Genomic DNA, 20,486 nt, shown 5'->3' on the forward strand with positions numbered 1-20,486 from the left:
AGTGAATAATGGGCCAAGACTACACTCACTTTTAGCAGATTTTTTAGCAGTATCGCTGATTTTCTTCATGATAAGATACACAAAGTGAATGTAACACATATATTATGATTCATAACTTCACAAGCCATAGTGTTATAATCTAGCTGCTAAAAAGCCCCCCCCCCCCCCGGTCACTTCATGCAACTCATAGACGCAGTGTTGCACTCAGAGAAAAGCCAGTTTCTGAGTTCATTTCATATTGAATATGTAATTATGCTTTAAAGATATAACGTTGGGGTGTTTCATGGCAAAATGGAATTCGGGACAATAATCGTTTTACCTTGATTATCTTGTTTTCATAATCACTGGAAGCCAAAATCGTAACTAAAAACATAATCGGATTAATCGCCCAGCCCCAATTGATCATAATATATTAATATTGATCACAACCCCTTGCACTTTATGATAGCACTCTGATGCTGTATTATGATGTTGGCTATTAGAACATTTAGTTATTTCATACACTGGCATACTGGCTTCATTTAGTAGATGCAAACTCGACTGAGAATCAGCCAAAATTAGTGCAATACTCTTTGTAAAAAATTATGGATGGGTCATCGTAAACGGTCATTTCAAAATGGACATAAGAATCTGTGAAACCTCTTTTAAAAATTTGACATACTGGCTGCAATGGGGAAAATCCATCAGGTGCTGCATAGTGATAAAAGGGTGAGTAAGTGCATCTGAGGGGGCGATTCTCTGATCGGCATCGATCATCAACATCATCTTCAGCAGGTCCACAAATTCTCTCCTGTCTGCTTTATCCGCCAACTGGTCACATCCCTCCATGTTGAGCATTAGATTCACCTGAAAGGACCACAAAACATCTCAATTCTTCAACAATCACCTTCTTTACTAATTCAATGTTTGACAACCATATGTATATAAATATGTAAAAGCCAAATAGGGTAAGTGAGGTCTTACATGTCCTATGTCATCCAAACAGCTGAAAATGTACTTCCTGGCCTCCTTGGACTTCAACCCTGTCTCGGTCTCATGTTCTTCAGTCGTCTGCAGAAATAGGAAGATTACAAAAGAACAATCCATCAAAACTCAGAGGTAGAAAAGAGCAGACGGTAACTCGATACGGGAGTACTGCCATACAGAGAGCAAGTGCTTTAAGTTTATGACACTGATGTCTAATTAATTGGAAGGGAATTGGCTTCTTGCCTTCAGTCTCCAAGCCGCATATTGTGAATCCGACTCCTTGCAGAAAAAGCGGGCCGTCTTTGTTCCCACATTCAGAAGCTGCTCTCCTGGAAACCCTTGAGTTTGTGAGATGTAACGAATCTGTGAAGATGTTTTGATAAGTGAATGTCAAAGATTCCAAGACAACAAAATCATTGCACCCATGTGCACATCATCTTTTTACCATTCTTTTTGAGAAGTAACAGTGTATAAAGTCTTAAGAATCCCTTAATTGAATAAAGCATGACAAGATATCAGCAATGGTGTTGACGAGCAACAGGTATTTTTTTTTTTTTACTAATTCAAGAGGAAGTAATACGATATAAGACAGGCAGGCCCCTGTCAGTGGAATGTGGCAAGAGAATTGTGTGCCTTGATAGATATATATATGCGCTTCACCAATGAGAGCATGTAAGTTTTTTTTGTCAGGATAAACTTTGATTAGTAACAGCTTTCATTAGAACAATGACAAAGCACACCACAAATTAAATATACAAATTAAATAAATAAATAAATAAATATAAAAGGTACAATCTTATCTGGACATACCATATAAATGGGGATGGTCACAAATACTCCAGTACCAGAGTAGTCGGAAGTGACTGCAACGATCGATCATGAAAATGATGATCGAAAATGAAAATGCTTGAAGTGACTTCGAAATTCAGTAACAACTACCTGACAACTATACACTATGTATCAAAGAGAGGCCTTATTTTTAATTTTGAGATGGATTATATTGTCATTTTCAGTGGTACCTTGATTGTCCACGGAGACATCTCATAGCAACCAAACTGATAACCGATGCTGCAATGCCAACATTTGTTCTACAGGTTTGGGATAATCAAAAGAAAGTTTAATCCACCGTGTTTTGAACATCTGTCTCTGCTCTGTTTGCTAAACAGGTTTTATTGTCATATAATGTAGAAACTTTGTCTCATTTATGTATGTTATTTAATAAAAGTGATGGTTTACCATTGACTGTAAATCTCCCTCGGTGCCGACATGTTTGCATGACACACCTGTATCTAAGCAAAATCAGAGCTGAAGATTTCCGCACGAGTTGTAAGTCCAACAAAGTGGTGTTCCATTGCAGTTTTCCCAGTATGAAGTTTAAAATTCCAAGTTAAATGGGAAGCATGACCCATCACAGCAAAAAACTCAGAGCGCAGCATGACTTTCTGTCCAGGGCAGAGAAGGAACTCTACACTCTGGAGAAGCACGCACACAAGGCGAAATCTTTCTTTCAACATCAAAATGGAGCAAAGCTGAATGTAACCGAATACAGTGCCTTCAAAACTTATTTCAATTAAATGCGTTTTAAAAACACAATGATTATGGCGTCATGGAAACCACGGATTGCAGATACATGGTTCAGAAACAGTAGTGCGTACTTACTAAGCTTATTACTTTAACCTGAAGGAAGTCGCACGCTCGGAGCATCGTTTCATTGAATTGACCAGTGAGTCTTCACATAATGACAAAATATTATGCATTACATTCTGATTATGCCCTCTTTTGTACTTATTGTAACAGATTACATTATAATGGCCTATGTTAATGAATAGACATTGGAACAACAAGACACAATGCAGCAGCCAAAGACATATGAAATATATGTACATACTGTATATGTACAGTGGGTACGGAAAGTATTCAGACCCCCTTCAATTTTTCACTCTTTGCTATATTGCAGCCATTTGCTAAAATCATTTAAGTTCATTTTTTTTCCACATTATTGTACACACAGCACCCCATATTGACAGAAAAACACAGAATTGTTGACATTTTTGCACATTTATTAAAAAAGAAAAACTGAAATATCACATGGTCCTAAGTATTCAGACCCTTTGCTGTGACACTCATATATTTAACTCAGGTGCTGTCCATTTCTTCTGATCATCCTTGAGATGGTTCTACACCTTCAATTGTGTCCAGCTGTGTTTGATTATACTGATTGGACTTGATTAGGAAAGCCACACACCTGTCTATATAAGACATTACAGCTCACAGTGCATGTCAGAGCATGTCAGAGCAAATGAGAATCATGAGGTCAAAGGAACTGCCTGAAGAGCTCAGAGACAGAATTGTGGCAAGGCACAGATCTGGTCAAGGATACAAAAAAATTTCTGCTGCCCTTAAGGTTCATAAGAGCACAGTCGCCTCCATAATCCTTAAATGGAAGACGTTTGGGATGACCAGAACCCTTCCTAGAGCTGGCCGTCCGGCCAAACTGAGCTATCGGGGAGAAGAGCCTTGGTGAGAGGTAAAGAAGAACCCAAAGATCACTGTGGCTGAGCTCCAGAGATGCAGTTGGGAGATGGGAGAAAGTTGTAGTAAGTCAACCATCACTGCAGCCATCCACCAGTCGGGGCTTTATGGCAGATTGGCCCGACGGAAGCCTCTCCTCAGTGCAAGACACATGAAAGCCTGCATGGAGTTTGCTAAAAAACACCTGAAGGACTCCAAGATGGTGATAAATAAGATTCTCTGGTCTGATGAGACCAAGATAGAACTTTTTGGCCTTAATTCTAAGCGGTATGTGTGGAGAAAACCAGGCACTGCTCATCACCTGTCCAATACAGTCTCAACAGTGAAGCATGGTGGTGGCAGCATCATGCTGTGGGGGTGTTTTTCAGCTGCAGGGACAGGACGACTGGTTGCAATCGAAGGAAAGATGAACGCGGCCAAGTACAGGGATATCCTGGACGAAAACCTTCTCCAGAGTGCTCTGGACCTCAGACTGGGCGAAGGTTCACCTTCCAACAAGACAATGACCCTAAGCACACCGCTAAAATAACGAAGGAGTGGCTTCACAACAACTCTGTGACTGTTCTTGAATGGCCCAGCCAGAGCCCTGACTTAAACCCAATTGAGCATCTCTGGAGAGACCTGAAAATGGCTGTCCACCAACGTTTACCATCCAACCTGACAGAACTGGAGAGGATCTGCAAGGAGGAATGGCAGAGGATACCCAAATCCAGATGTGAAAAACTTGTTGCATCTTTCCCAAAAAGACTCATGGCTGTATTAGATCAAAAGGGTGCTTCTACTAAATACTGAACCAAGGGTCTGAATACTTAGGACCATGTGATATTTCAGTTTTACTTTTTTTAAAAATGTGCAAAAATGTCAACAATTCTGTGTTTTTCTGTCAATATGGGGTGCTGTGTGTACAATAATGAGGAAAAAAAAATGAACTTAAATGATTTTAGCAAATGGCTGCAATATAACAAAGAGTGAAAAATTTAAGGGGGTCTGAATACTTTCCGTACCCACTGTATATGTCTACACAGTCTGACTTTAACTTCTGAGCATGTTTTATGAATATTAAGCTTGGATGGCTCAGAGTTAAACTTTGTCATTTATACAGAGCATAGCAAGGGGCATGCTGCTCCTAAAGGCTTTATGTTGCCAATTCAAGATGCTGTCCCCTACACTTCGCACCAAACAGCAGGCTTCATACAAGTTAACAATTCCGGGGCAGGGCAAAATGTGTTCTTTACCATTAAGCCAATGCTAAATGCTTTTATCTAGAGTGGCATCTAGATCAAGAGCACAAGAGCAACAGTTCATGGATAACTTCTTGAGGGATTCGAAACTGCAACCTTCAGATTATCTGTTTAGATTGCTTGCCCAATACGCTACACCACCCTGTTGTAACTACGTATGGCTGTGTGCTTAAATGTATTGCTGTGGTTTGCCACTACGATGGTAAGGAGCAAGTTTCCACAATGGTTATGACATTATAAAGCAAATAATATAAATGGCATTAACAGTGTTATACACACCGGCATCTTTTTTTAATTATTTTTTAGGAAAGGCAGGACCAGTTCAAATCCATCAACGCACAAGCTGCTGTGTAAAAAAAAATATTGTTCTTGTTGCCTTGGGAAACCAAGTGTGACGATGAGGAGTGTGTGGCCGGGAAGTGAGGATGCACACCCAGCGCTGAGTTGCCTTATCATCGGGAGGGAGATAAGGCAAGAGCCATAGATGCCAGAGAGAGAGAGAGAGAGAGAGAGAGAGAGAGCCATAGATGCCAGAGAGAGAGAGAGAGAGAGAGAGTGTGAGAGAGAGAGAGAGAGAGAGTAAAAGAGCGAGAGCGTGTGAGAGAGAGAGTTTATGTGTTTATGCTGTGTTTTCAGTGTTTATGTTCTGTCAAATTAAAGTCTTGTATGTGGATCTGGCTACCGCTTCCTCCTTCCGCAGATGAAAAGATATACTTCGCACCAAGTATTAGTGGTCAGTAAACTCTGCCGATATTTGCCACCAAGCATGCATCTGTTGATTCTAAGAAAGTCTGTGTCATAGTGAGCCTCTGACAGAGAATACACAAGCCACTACAAAGCACTCTTTGGCTGAATGCTCTGTCTCTTTCTCTCGGCTATGATGCCACCACTCATTTTACAAGCGCAGAGGCTGAACACTGTCGTGTTAAATGAGCAGTGTTTATGGCGTCTTAGGGGTGTTATATGATCGGGTTGACAAAGCGTTGCACAAACATAGCGAGCACGCTGAAGTGAGAACCTGCTGATAGTGCAGGCTGGACAGAGAGGGTGTGTGAGTAGGGCTTTCGGTTATAAATACATTCTGCTGTGGAGTGGAACTGGACCCATTACTGGCACGGAGAGCTGGCCTAGGGGTTTGTGGTCAGCAAACCCAGACCACGCCATTCCGGCACAGCAGCTTGTTTTGTTACTGTCATATGTGCCATTTCACATCACAGAGGTAACATCACCTCCAACATCTAGATTATCAGCAGTACTTGTCCACGGTGACTCACAAGTTTTTATTTATGTGTCGAGCCATTTTTCCTGTTAGGTGCAACAGCATTTGCAAAGGTGCATTTGAAATTAAGTTGCCAAACCTGACGAGAGTGTATGTAATAACTTGGTCCAGCAGAAATTAGCAGACTTATTTTTTGTTGTTGTTGCATTTTTAGCACTTACTTTGGAAAATCTTTGTAATTGATTTAAAAAAGGGTGGTTCACTCAATTATCCTCTAAAAATAAATAAATAAATAAGGCTTGGAGGGATGTGCAGTAAATATGACAGAAATTTACAACTGTATAAAACAATTCTTATCCTCAAAATACTTTTAAGAATTCAGAATTATAAAAAATGCATAAAGGGGTGTGTGTGTGTGTGTATATATATATATATATATATATATATATATATATATACATACACACACACACATACTACATACACACACACACATATATATATATATACATAAATATATGTGTCTCCTTATAATAAATTATTATTACTGTAATATTCAACTTGACGGGGTTCCAAAAACTGTGTTAAATATAATGTAAATGTTGCTGTATTGTATTGGTGCATATAAATAAAAATGATTAAATATCATTCTCCCTTTGGGTTCATTTAGTTAATTCACTTCCAATACAATATGAAATTTGGAAATCTGTAGAGCTCTTTAAAATACAGCACTGTGAAAAAGAAAATTATGTTATCTTGTGTTATTATGTTAGCAGCAGATTAGTGTTGCTGAAATACAACAAAGTGGGTCATTATCTGAGATCACTGCCTGCTCTTACCTGGTCATACTCCAACGCTCCTGGATAAAGCGGCCAGCCCAGGAACAGCTCAGCAATGACGCAGCCCAGTGACCACATGTCTATGGCTTCACAGAAGGGTAAGCCCAGGATGATCTCTGGAGCCCTGGAACACACATTAATAGACAAGGATGAGAATTAATGGAGTGGTTACCTTGACAACTGGCTGTTGATTGAAAAGCAGTGGGACACTTGTTACATTACAAGAGCTCTGGAGAAGGCCAGATCAGAATGAACAAGCATTTGTTGAGAATGAGCAAAGGCTACAACACGCATCATGCAAATCACAATGATAACTTCAAAATGAAATCTTACCTAATGTCATCATTTAAAGTCACAGGACATTATTTAGCCTATAATACACAGACAGACTCAGTGGATCGGGTTTGAGCCACTTGCATAAGACATATCTGATGCTCATTTGAACTCAGAAGTCACGTTTTACGTCAATATGGATATGATCCCAAGTCAAATGACGTGACGTTCCTGTTCTGACGCAGAACAAGTCTGCCGTTAAATCTGGGCTTTGACGTCAGCGGGCCCATACATATTTGCTACCTTGACAACCGTAGGGAAAATACCAGCAGCCTGGTCAGCATTAATGATCAACTATAGAGTCAACTCCTTGTGCACAGACACTACTACACTTTCCAGTACAGATAAAATCATAAAAGGCTGTTTGTCGTAGCATGTTGCATCCTAAATGAATTAAAAGTATCAAAGGTGGAAAATAAAGAAAACTTAAAGGTATAGTTGACTAAAAAGTTGTCACATTTTACTCACCCTCATGTTGTTCCAAACCTGTATGAATTCTGTGAAACCAATAACAGATGTTACGCAAAAAGACAAGGACAGACAGCCTCTGTCATCATTAACTTTCATTCAATATTTTTCCATGCAATGAAAGTGAAGGGTGACTGAGGCTATCATTCTGCCTATCATCTTCATTCTATCATTCTGCCTATCGTTTCATGCAAGAAAGTCATAATGGTTTGGAAAAACTTGAATATTAGTATTGATGGCCAGTTTTATGTTTGGGTGAACTTCCCCTTTAAAACTGTAATTGTAGCTACAGCTATTGATACAGGAATACGTCATGCTAGGTCACTCGTAAGCAGCTGTAACTAACAACAATACCCTACTTGTGCAGTAAGCCCCTGTGAATAATTCACCATCACCTAGGCAATGTGAGATAGCCTTTCTAAATTTCAAGCTTAGAAACTAAGTTACAGGTTCTTTTATTTGGCTTGTTTCTAATGTCCACACTTAACCACTTTAACTTATATAATGAAAAGGTGTTACAGTTGCAAATGTATAATTCAGTTAAAGCTACACCCAATTTTATCGACTCAGAGCAACCTATTATAAAACAAAGTAATTACAAAGCGTAAACTACAACAAAGGAATAGAAGTGTTAAGAAATGACTAGGGATGAGCTTCAGTCATTTTCTCGTACACATCATAATTGTTATTTTTTTATTTACATTTTGTTTATGAGTTACTCCAGCAGAGCTGGAAAAGGGTCTAAATCCAAAGCCTAACAAATGGGTTTGGGGGTCCAATAGCAAGGGGTATTGAAAAAATGGCATAGTATTAGGTCTGATACCCAATTATGCCCAATTGTCAAATAACAGGACACTCTGAACAATCTTTTATTAGGCTACTGATATGACTAGTCTTCATCTACTGTGAGTGAACATGACATTTTTCAAAAACACCATTAATTTCTTCAGGGGTAAAATGTTTGAAATTAAGATGTTACGGAGTGCACCTTTAAGATTCTGTTAATTTATATCAATGTGGTTCAGCAGAACTTTAAAGTTTCCCAGCAGCCCAGTCAGCAGGAAGTTGCATTTCAGGTGAATGAATCAGGGGAATTTACAGAAATCAGATCAAGAAAGAGTGATGACATTACAGCAAGTCTGGATTTTCCAACATGGTGTCTCAAAGAGAGTTACTATTTACTATTTATTTTCTGCACCACGTTTTGTTTGCTAAGGTTTAAGCCAGTCTTAAAATATTAAAGTATTTCACCTTGAACAGGATTTGATTTCACATTGCTTTTAGGGCTGGGTGATATGACAATATATATTGTGGCGACATTATAGTGTGACAACCAATAGACATCTTGTATATAGAGGTCGACCAATATATTGGTTTTGCAGATTAATCGGCACGATAACGGTTTCTGGAACTATCGGTTATTGGCAAAAATCCAGATTGATAATTTCCCCCCGTTGTGTCCGGTGCTGGAGCAGCTTGGAAGAACACAGTCATTATACAGTATGAGAGCGGCCTCTAGAGGTGAAATAAAAACTATCACTGATGCCTCGTGGTGGTTGTTTTGACACGTGAGACTGCACGTTGAATGCAGCGGAACACTGCACAGAGCTGAACAATGCAGATTTAAAACACCAACAACTAAAAGGTATGTAGAGAGTATGTTATCTTATCATTATAAAGTAATTAATTTTTTGAATAGATGCTGCATTAATAGAGAACAGCAGTATGTTTGCAGACCAGGCTGAGAGGACGCTAACAATAAAGTAAACCTCAAGCAATATGACAAAAGTTCTACCCAAATGTTGAAATAAAATGTATTGCATATTAAATCTATTTGCATTAGTATATATCCAGTCATATTTATGCTTTAGCCAGCTAAATTATATATTTAAAGGTAGTGAGAGATTTGATAAATATATATTTTATTTTTAAAAAGATCTGATTTTAATACATTTTTTATCCTCACAGTAATTCGTATTTTTGTCATTTTGATTAGATAATCATCAAGCGATCGGAGTGTGTGTGTGTGTGTGTCGAGTTTCTTTGAGAATTCAAACTAGCTTAACAACGCAAAATACAAACAAAAATATTGACGTAAAAAAAAACAATTCACAAGTTTGCCCTAGTTTCACATTAAAGACCCCTCACCAGAAGTGATCAGCCACTTGAAGACGTGCGATAGCTCTGTGAATCACAAAAAGCTGCGTTTAATAAGTGAATATATAAAATGTACGTGCAGCTCAAGGACGTTAGTGAATTGTGCTACTCTGTTTACACACACACTCGTGGCTATTTTTAGCCTTCACGCGTGGCGCAACATTTGAGTACTACTCACGAACAACATCTCAGATGTAGATGCTCAATAGTTCGGTTCGGTTCACTTATAATATACATCCAGTATATGAAGAGGATAAAGTGGTATCGGTGCATCCCTACATTAAATGTTGTTTTTTCATTCACTATCAATTTTAAAAACTATCGGACGATTAATCTGTTATCGGTCTTCCCAACTTGGTTATCGGTATCGGCAAAATACTATATCGGTCAACCTCTACTTGTATATGATGATACGCAAATATCCATGTGTGCAGCATGGGCTTCTCTATCAGTGGGCAGGGCTTCACGTGAGACTGAGAGAATTGAAGAAACATGGATAGGGTTTTTTTGGCAATGAACATTTTTCTGCAGCCTCCCAAGCAAATTTAATGACGTTCATTGCGTGTTGCTTTCAAAGCGCAAAATATTCTTCTCATCTGACGAAAATGTTTCACGTGACTGTGGCAAACATCTCTGGAGCTCCAACGTGCAAATATTGAGTAGTGCAGGATAAATTGCACTACTCAATTTTTGACCAAGGAAAATCCCAAATGGAGAAATCTCTACAGAATGGGAAGACTCCCAAACAGGTCAAGGAAATGAAGAGCTTGTTATTAAAACAGGTGCAACATCTGTGGTTTGCACATTGATAATCACTTATAATTAGGGCTGGATAATACGGCAAACATTTATATCACAATATATTTCTTAATTTCAGTCGATAAGATATAATTCCGATATCGATATGAACAATATAAAAGCCTCAGAAAAACTGCCAAGAACGCCACAACGGATGTCTGAACCTACAAACCTCTGAAAAATGTATTTGCCAAGCCTATGAAACCTCCTCCAATAAAACTATATAATATTTAAGAAATAAAAACTGTACAAATAAATTAATGTTCACCTTTTATTTGCACTTAGCCTTCATACAAACAAGAAATGTCAAATAAACATAAAACTCTCACCTGTCAATATGAATATTTTTAACTTGAAACTACAACATAGGTTGATTATCTTTATAGATTGAAATGAAGGTTCTTCAGCTAGGATAAATAATATTAAAATGCTCAGAGTAGCTGCAGAAAAAGAGTGAGCAACAACAAACTTGCTGGGGCATTAAAAACAACGCTGTGTATTGTAAAAAATATAATGACATATACTTAAAATAACTAAGTAGTAAAACAATACAAACGGTCCAAAAAATGGTGGTTTGGTCCACTGCCTGCTATCCCCCTTTACGTCACCTACACACACAAGTCTGGTGGAGTTCGAATTGCTTCGTTAGTTGTGGAACTCCAGCAAGTAGGCTGGCAGTGGCAAGGCTATTTTATTCACTTTAACTATCGGATGAAGTGATTATTTTCAGATGATGCGGAGTCATTAATAAATTAGTCATGACAAAAAATAATGATAAACGATGTATTTTTTCACGAGTGCGCAATGTTAGCGATTATAACGTTACCTAGCTTGTTTGTGAACTGATATTAACCTAATATTGTAGATGTACCATTGTTTTGCTTAATATGAGGTTATGTGGCAGATCAGTGGGATGGCTGAAGTTGAATATCTAAGAGACACCTCTGTCCCTGACGAAACCTAATTATGGAGGACGCAAGATACTTTTATAACTATAATATGACCACGTGGTGAAATAGGTCTTCTGTGTACACACACATCCTATAGGCGTACAATTTTGGCTCTATTATTTGTGTCCCTTTCAAAAATTGCCATGTCACGCACGTAGCCAACTGTGTTCTACTATTTCTGCTCAGCTTGGATACAATGAACTGACGGCTGAGTACTGAACGTTAGTCAGTTACAAATGCTGTAATGTAGCCAAAATATCAGAAATGTGTTTAAAAATGATATCACCATTATTTAAAAAATATACATTGCGATACATATTGATATTGAATTATTGTCCAGCCCTACTTGTAATACAAGAAATCTGTTTCACCACCTCAAAATTAAGCACGCAAAAGAAGATAATGAAAGCCAAAATATGCATTAAACTCTGCATTCAGTCATTTATTATTTTGAAAGAAGTGATATTTGTTTGATATTTATTTCCTTCAAGAATGTTTATTTTCATTGAGGGAGAAAATATTAATTTTATATATACAGGTGCTGGTCATATAATTAGAAAATCATCAAAAAGTTTATTTATTTCAGTAATTCCATTCAAAAAGTGAAACTTGGATAATGTATACATTCATTCCACACAGACTGATATATTTCAAGTGTTCATTCCTTTTAATTGATGATTATACTAATAACTAATTAGTAATAACTAATAGAAACAACTAATGAAAAACCCCAAAATCAGTATCTCAGAAAATTAGAATATTGTGAAAAGGTTAAATATTGAAGACACCGGGTGCCACACTCAGACCTGCAAAGGCCTTTAAATGGTCTCTCAGTCTAGTTCTGTAGGCTACACAATCATGGGGAAGACTGCTGACTTGACAGCTGTCCAAAAGACGACCATTGACACCTTGCACAAGGAGGGCAAGACACAAAAGGTCATTGCTAAAGAGGCTGGCTGTTCACAGAGCTCTGTGTCCAAGCACATTAATAGAGGCGCGAAGGGAAGAAAAAGACGTGGTGGAAAAAGTGTACAAGCAATAGGGATAACCGCACCCTGGAGAGGATTGTGAAACAAAACCCATTCAAATATATGGGGGAGATTCACAAAGAGTGGACTGCAGCTGGAGCCAGTGCTTCAAGAACCACCACGCACAGACGTATGCAAGACATGGGTTTCAGCTGTCGCATTCCTTGTGTCAAGCCACTCTTGAACAAGACACAGCGTCAGAAGCATCTCGCCTGGGCTAAAGACAAAAAGGACTGGAGTGCTCCAAAGTTATGTTCTCTGATGAAAGTAAATTTTGCACTGGAGGAAGAGAGGAGAGGCACAGAATCCACGTTGCTTGAAGTCCAGTGTAAAGTTTCCACAGTCAGTGATGGTTTGGGGTGCCATGTCATCTGCTGGTGTTGGTCCACTGTGTTTTCTGAGGTCCAAGGTCAACGCAGCCATCTACCACAAAGTTTTAGAGCACTTCATGCTTCCTGCTGCTGACCAACTTTATGGAGATGCAGATTTCATTTTCCAACAGGACTTGGCACCTGCACACAGTGCCAAAGCTACCAGTACCTGGTTTAAGGACCATGGTATCCCTGTTCTTAATTGGCCAGCAAACTCGCCTGACCTTGACCCTATAGAAAATCTATGGGGTATTGTGAAGGGGAAGATGTGATACGCCAGACCCAACAATGCAGAAGAGCTGAAGGCCACTATCAGAGCAACCTGGGCTCTCATAACACCAGAGCAGTGCCACAGACTGATCGACTCCATGCCACGCCGCATTGCTGCAGTAATTCAGGCAAAAGGAGCCCCAACTAAGTATTGAGTGCTGTACATGCGCATACTTTTCATGTTCATACTTTTCAGTTGGTCAACATTCCTAAAAATCCTTTTTTTGTATTGGTCATAAGTAATATTCTAATTTTCGGAGATGCTGAATTTGGGATTTTCATTAGTTGTCAGTTTTACTCATCACAATTAAATGAAATAAACATTTGAAATATATCAGTCTGTGTGTAATGAATGAATATAATATCCAAGTTTCACTTTTTGAATGGAATTACTGAAATAAATCAACTTTTTGATGATATTCTTATTATATGACCAGCACCTGTATATATACACTCACCTAAAGGATTATTAGGAACACCTGTTCAATTTCTCATTAATGCAATTATCTAATCAACCAATCACATGGCAGTTGCTTCAATGCATTTAGGGGTGTGGTCCTGGTCAAGACAATCTCCTGAACTCCAAACTGAATGTCAGAATGGGAAAGAAAGGTGATTTAAGCAATTTTGAGCGTGGCATGGTTGTTGGTGCCAGACGGGCCGGTCTGAGTATTTCACAATCTGCTCAGTTACTGGGATTTTCACGCACAACCATTTCTAGGGTTTACAAGAATGGTGTGAAAAGGAAAAACATCCAGTATGGGGCAGTCCTGTGGGCTGAAAATGCCTTGTTGATGCTAGAGGTCAGAGGAGAATGGGCCGACTGATTCAAGCTGATAGAAGAGCAACTTTGCCTGAAATAACCACTCGTTACAACCGAGGTATGCAGCAAAGCATTTGTGAAGCCACAACACGCATAACCTTGAGGCAGATGGGCTACAACAGCAGAAGACCCCACCGGGTACCACTCATCTCCACTACAAATAGGAAAAAGAGGCTACAATTTGCAAGAGCTCACCAAAATTGGACAGTTGAAGACTGGAAAAATGTTGCCTGGTCTGATGAGTCACGATTTCTGTTGAGACATTCAGATGGTAGAGTCAGAATTTGGCGTAAACAGAATGAGAACATGGATCCATCATGCCTTGTTACAACTGTGCAGGCTGGTGGTGTAATGGTGTGGGGGATGTTTTCTTGGCACACTTTAGGCCCCTTAGTGCCAATTGGGCATCGTTTAAATGCCACGGCCTACCTGAGCATTGTTTATGACCATGTCCATCCCTTTATGGCCACCATGTACCCATCCTCTGATGGCTACTTCCAGCAGGATAATGCACCATGTCACAAAGCTTGAATCATTTCAAATTGGTTTCTTGAACATGACAATGAGATCACTGTACTAAAATGGCCCCCACAGTCACCACATCTCAACCCAATAGAGCATCTTTGGGATGTGGTGGAACGGGAGCTTCGTGCCCTGGATGTGCATCCCACAAATCTCCATCAACTGCAAGATGCTATACTATCAATATGGGCCAACATTTCTAAAGAATGCTTTCAGCACCTTGTTGAATCAATGCCACGTAGAATTAAGGCAGTTCTGAAGGCTGAAAGGGGGTCAAACACAGTATTAGTATGGTGTTCCTAATAATCCTTTAGGTGAGTGTATATATATATATATATATATATATATATATATATATATTTTTTTAATTGTTTATTTGTCGCATTGCTTTGAGAAGATCTTAAGTTTCTGGTGCAAAGTTAAAAATAATGATAATAATTATAATATTGCTCAGCATGTGGCATACACCCTGTTATATTTAGCAGTTTGATTTATATTTATTTATTTACTTTGACATTGCTTGTCTTGTTCCAAATATAGAGCAAGTAGTCTTAATTTATAAAGTATTTAATTAGCTGACTGGAGATCCAAATAAAGGCATAATACTACATAGCAGCCTACACTCAAATTAAATTTACAGGTAAAACAAATATTATTAACGAATGATAAATTAATTATGAATAATTCTGCATTGACATTTTCATGACAATAAAGCAAATTGCCATTGGCACCTACCTACCTGCCTGTCTGTCTATCCTCATTGTGAGAAACAAAACACTGTGTAAACATTTTTACACGGTTAAAAAATATGCCTAGATTTTTTTTGCATTACAGTAACGTACAGTACAGCTATTAAAAATATGTATTTTCCCTTTTGATTTTGCGGTGAAATATGACCCAGGTATGTTCTTGTTAGGTTTGGTGAAATTCGCCCAAATATCAAAAATAAGGGCTATAAACTAAGGCACAATGAGTGTATTCACTGCACTAACTTAACAAAAAATTGGTTTTTCAAAGGGAGGAATTAGGTGTGTAAATTGCCTCACTGTTCCTTTCCTGTTCAACCTGATTCCATTGATCATGTATTCATGATCTAAAGACAGGCAAAAGACAGACGAAAAAGTAGAATTTTCCATCAGTACTGCTAACGGTAGACGCTTGTTCCTTAAAGTCAATTTTATGAATACTGTAATGAGTCAGTGCGAACCAACAAGTCAGTGTTTTTCAAACTAAGTCAGGCTAGGTTTGAACCCCTGACCAGCATCAGTTAATTCCTGTGAAGTCAGTGGGGTAGGAGGGGGGAGTCCAAGTCATCTCGTTCATTCCGAGCAGCACCCAAAAGGCGTTGAGCCCACACAGTCTACGCAGCTACTGAAACACAGAGCACTGAAGTAACAATAACCTCTCTGAAGGCCACAAGAGCTCTACAGCTGTTCAGAAAACAAGTTTGGCATGGAAGAGGCCGGGGATATAAAAAGAAATACAGACACTGAAATGTGTCAGGGGACGTAAGATTAGGGAGATCAGCTGCATCAAAACCGCTGTCAGCTTTCTCTAACCACAAACAAACAGCGAGTACATTTACATGGACATTTATAATCAAGCTACAGTTTTTGCATAGTCGAGCTATAGTCTTCACCTCTCAGTCAAAGTATACTTGACACTATGCGTAATCGAATCGCTGAAGAATGTCAACCGAGACCGTCACGTAGAGGTTTTCCAGTTGACCCATATTGTCGACCCACAGAAAAGAGATCCAATAAGTTATCTGAAAAAAGAAGCTACTTGATATGAACAAATGTAAACGAGCTGTGATCTGATTGGGTGATCACGGTGATCGCATTTTAATGCCAAGTGTAAAAAGGGCCTATATGGTTTGTCTATATGTTCTTAGCGATAAGTGGTATTTTTATAGATTTAATGTCTGTATCCTTAAACACTTCTGCGTCACTAATCCTGTCATTTGCTTCAGGCTGCATATTCAATATACACCAATCAGCCACAACATTAAAACCACCTGACTAATTCTTCTCACCACAATTGTACAGAGCTGTTGTCAAAGTTACCGTAGACTTCGTCAGTTCCAACCAGTCAAGCTATTCTCTGTTGACCTGTTGTGCGTGAAAAATACCAGGAGATCAGCAGTTACAGAAATACTCAAACCAGCCCATCTGGTATCAACAATCATTCATGCGATTATCTAATCAGCCAATTGTGAGCGAGCAGTGCATAAAATCATACAGATATGTTAAGGAGCTTCAGTTAATGTTCAAAAACGTGATCTCAGTGATTTGGACAGTGGCATGATTGTTGGTGTCAGATGGGCTGGTTGGATTATTTCTGTAAATGCTGATCTCCTGGGATTTTCACACACAACAGTCTCTAAAATTGACTCCAAATGGTGCCAAAAACAAAAAATCCAGTGGCAGTTATGTGGACTGAAACGCCTTGTTGATGAGAAAGGTCAACAGAGAATGGCCAGACTTGTTCGAACTGAAAGTCTACAGTAACTCAGATAACCACTCTGTACAATTGTGGTGAGAAAAATAACATCTCAGAATGGTATTCTGAGATGCTAGTTGGTGCTGTTTTGGCGGCACGATAGAAGGCAGGTGGTTTTATGTTTTGTATATCATGTTTTCTGTCTCGATCTATGAACGGAATCCACATGATTCTTTTGTTGTATTTAAAGCTTTGTGTAAAGGTTAAAGAAATCCTTTCAAATCATTTTAATTAGGTAAATGTAGAAAATGTTACCAAACAATTTGGGCAAATTATATTCAGACAAGGTGACTATAGCTGAAAGGTGAGTAGCTTGTTATCCATGATGCCATACAGTATGCAACACATTATCTAGGTCTTTCTGTTCGATTTTGAGTCGGACTAAAGAGTTTACATGACATTTTAAAAAGATGCATTACTGCTTTAGTCTGACTAAAATCAAACTTTTAAAGTGCATGCAAACACACTCAGTGTGTGGGTTTGGGAGTTTCAGAAACCCACCACCAGCAGATTACTGCAGCCTAACACTGGGTTTAAAGTTCTTGTGTTGCACACAAAACCACAGAGGACATATAGTAACAGAGATTAGACTTTCTTTGGCACACACTCAAGAGAGGGCAGAATATGAACACGTACAATAGCAGATGACCTACACATGCCTGCCAGGACCAAGAGAATGTTAAAGCCTTTCATTAACAAGGGTCTTGTGTAGAACCGAAAACAAGAGGGAGAGAGAAAACTTTGGGTCACTGGGTTTTTCCTCCCCCCTGCTCAACATCCAGTCAGAGAGCTCTCTGTAAACAAATCCCACCCAAATACATTTTATCTAATCTCCTACTGCAGGGAGCAGCTATTCAGACTTCCCCCTTCAATCCATCCAAAACTATTCCATGAAAGCCACAGGTCCCTTTGCACAGAGCAGCAGTCACCAATTAGGTTTAGGTCCAGAACACGCTTCATTTATACACTTTTGCGCGCAGAGCTGAAGACACGGTTATTTTAACGACAGAAGACCGTAGCAGAGAAATACAGTGAGCAGCAATATAGATGGATACTGGCATCTTTCATAAAACACACAGCAGAAAACAAGAAATGAAGTGAATTCAACTTTATGTGTCTAAAATGAATCTGACAGTTAGCTAAACCAAGTTTGTGACAGGAAATGTGCTTCCAGAGCCCCTTTAAAATATAAAGTTTTTTCATGTTTCGAGCCTTTCACAAACAGATGAATTTTGCGAAAATTAATCAATGATCATCTCTTGTATAAATGGCAAGGAAAAACATCCAAACATTTTATTTTTCTAGTAGCATAGTGGAGTTGTCATGAGATAATTTCCATTATTTGATAGTCTGACATTTTTTGGCCTATTTAACTTTAGCTAATATTATTATTAGGCTTCACTATTGTGCTGTACATTGATTGTTGTTGGTAGATTTTCATTTTAAGGAAAATATAAAAATTCAGACTTTTACATTTTCAACATTTTCTCTCAAGGGATACCCCATAACCCCCAAAACAATATATTATTTAATAGTCACAAGGCCTCCTATGTCTATTGAGTATCTAAAAATATTCAAACACAAATACTGGACTGTTGTCATTCAGCTTCAAATTGAACGGTTGATTTTAGCTTATTTAAAATTATAACAAAGTGCTCTCACAGTTGATGAACTTGTTTAAATATTTTCATCTTTTGGTAGAAGATCCCAAACCCCACTAAAATCCCAAACATTGAGGCTTTGTCTCAAGAGCCCCAATGTCACTATCCTTGCCCAGTTTTAAAGAGATGTTGTTTTACAAAGTACTATTCCTTCCAACTTGGAAATGTACAATTAGTCCAACTATTTCCAAAAATTAGCATTCCTTATGTCATTTCATAGCTATACTGCTATAAAAACACCATGCAATTTATTGTCTGAAAAATTGCTGGGAAGGAAATCTGCCACTGTTGATATAAAATAATAGATTCTACCTTTAGATTATTTCATATGACACTAACATTTTGTCAAAATATAAGTAAATATAAAATCGTGAAACAATTTTGTAAAGGTGATGTAGTATAAAGAAAAAAAAAAAACATTTGCACATAGCGCAGTGTTGCTCTTTTCCTCCTCAGTGCTGCCTACTGTTTGAGAGGTTCGACTTGACTTTGTAACAATTTAAACTACAAAAGTCTCACTAGTGCTGAAATTGGTCACATCAGTTTTGAGGTCTGCACTCCGCAATATCAAGGGAAGCTTGGTTGTTGCCCAGAAGAGCAGATCATGATCGCAAGCTCGTTCCGTTACACTCATGTGAAAGTGCAGATGCCTTTAGCTGATTGTGAGATTATCATTAAGTCTGCCTCGGAAGTCCTAAATAGGCTGTCACTTGGGTGGCCGCTGAAATATCTTCAATGGGAGAACCATGGTATTTGTTCTTTCCCTGCTGTCCACGACACAATAGACCTGTGACCCACTAGCTGAGAAACACTGCTTTAACACACACACACCAGACCCAATCGCCTCGATTCTCTGATATTTTCACCACTGCATGTGTGGAGCAAGTTGACGAGTCTGGAAACGAGGAGGAAAGGAGATGCTCATGCAGAGGTGAGATTTGAAATTTGGCTGATGAGAACGGGAAAAACCCATCTGCCGTGAATGCCAACAGAGATTTCAAGCCAAAAGCGGAAACACCAGCAACCTTACTAAACACCTTGGTACACATCCCAGTGCCTCTGCAGAATACACATGGGTTGGTGCCACTTTATTAATTAAAAAATGCTTTATCTTAACATTTACAGATTTGCACTCATTTAATTTTATTTTCCAATAACTAATGCATGGTGGCTCTATCTTTGCTAAATTTGCACTTCTGACTAGATCATGTCCCTGAGGCATACAATCAAACTGGTGTGTAATCTGCATTCTTGCTGCTGTTTACCAGGAGACCGGGCCGAAGTGGTTACAATAATGAAACAGCTGCTCAAAACAGTCTTTTCAACGTTACAATATCTTTATTTTTACCAACATTCAAATAATCACAGAAATAAAGAAAAGTTTAAAGTTGATGCACAGAATTTTTTTTTTATCTGACTAAGAATGAATAAGGTAACAAGAAAGTCCATTTGAGCCTTCATCCATCATTTATTTTCACCACTTCCAGAGCAACAAGTGTAATTTCTAAGAACCCCCTTTGCCATGACAAACTGTATTTAGAATTAACACACTATTGTGTAGTATCGTGATACTACTTGGTTTAGTGATACTTTAGCTGGTATAGTATCATGAGGTATGATTAAAGCATCATGACAACCATACCCCTGGCATAGAGGAATACCTCTAGAACACTCACAATATAAAAAATCTGAAAAGGAATTTTGGGTTGAATACCAGAATGCATCTTATGACATCCTGTAGTGTGGGGATTGGAATGGAATTCAAAGGTTTAGGTTCATCGGAGAAAGGTTTTTAATAACTGATCG

The 20,486-nt window shown here is 38.6% G+C and overlaps 1 protein-coding gene across 1 annotated transcript in view; it reads right to left on the bottom strand.

Annotated features, from left to right (window-relative positions):
* LOC127638152 (homeodomain-interacting protein kinase 3-like) overlaps positions 1-20,486 on the bottom strand; it is a 60,360-nt gene that overhangs the window by 10,583 nt on the left and 29,291 nt on the right. Inside the window, 4 exon segments of the mRNA XM_052119550.1 lie at positions 662-846; positions 964-1,050; positions 1,210-1,329; positions 6,798-6,921. Of these exon segments, the coding sequence (XP_051975510.1) occupies positions 662-846; positions 964-1,050; positions 1,210-1,329; positions 6,798-6,921 (516 nt within the window).

The sequence above is a fragment of the Xyrauchen texanus genome, chromosome 46 (genome assembly GCF_025860055.1).
Source record: "Xyrauchen texanus isolate HMW12.3.18 chromosome 46, RBS_HiC_50CHRs, whole genome shotgun sequence".
In the NCBI taxonomy this organism is placed as follows: domain Eukaryota; kingdom Metazoa; phylum Chordata; class Actinopteri; order Cypriniformes; family Catostomidae; genus Xyrauchen; species Xyrauchen texanus.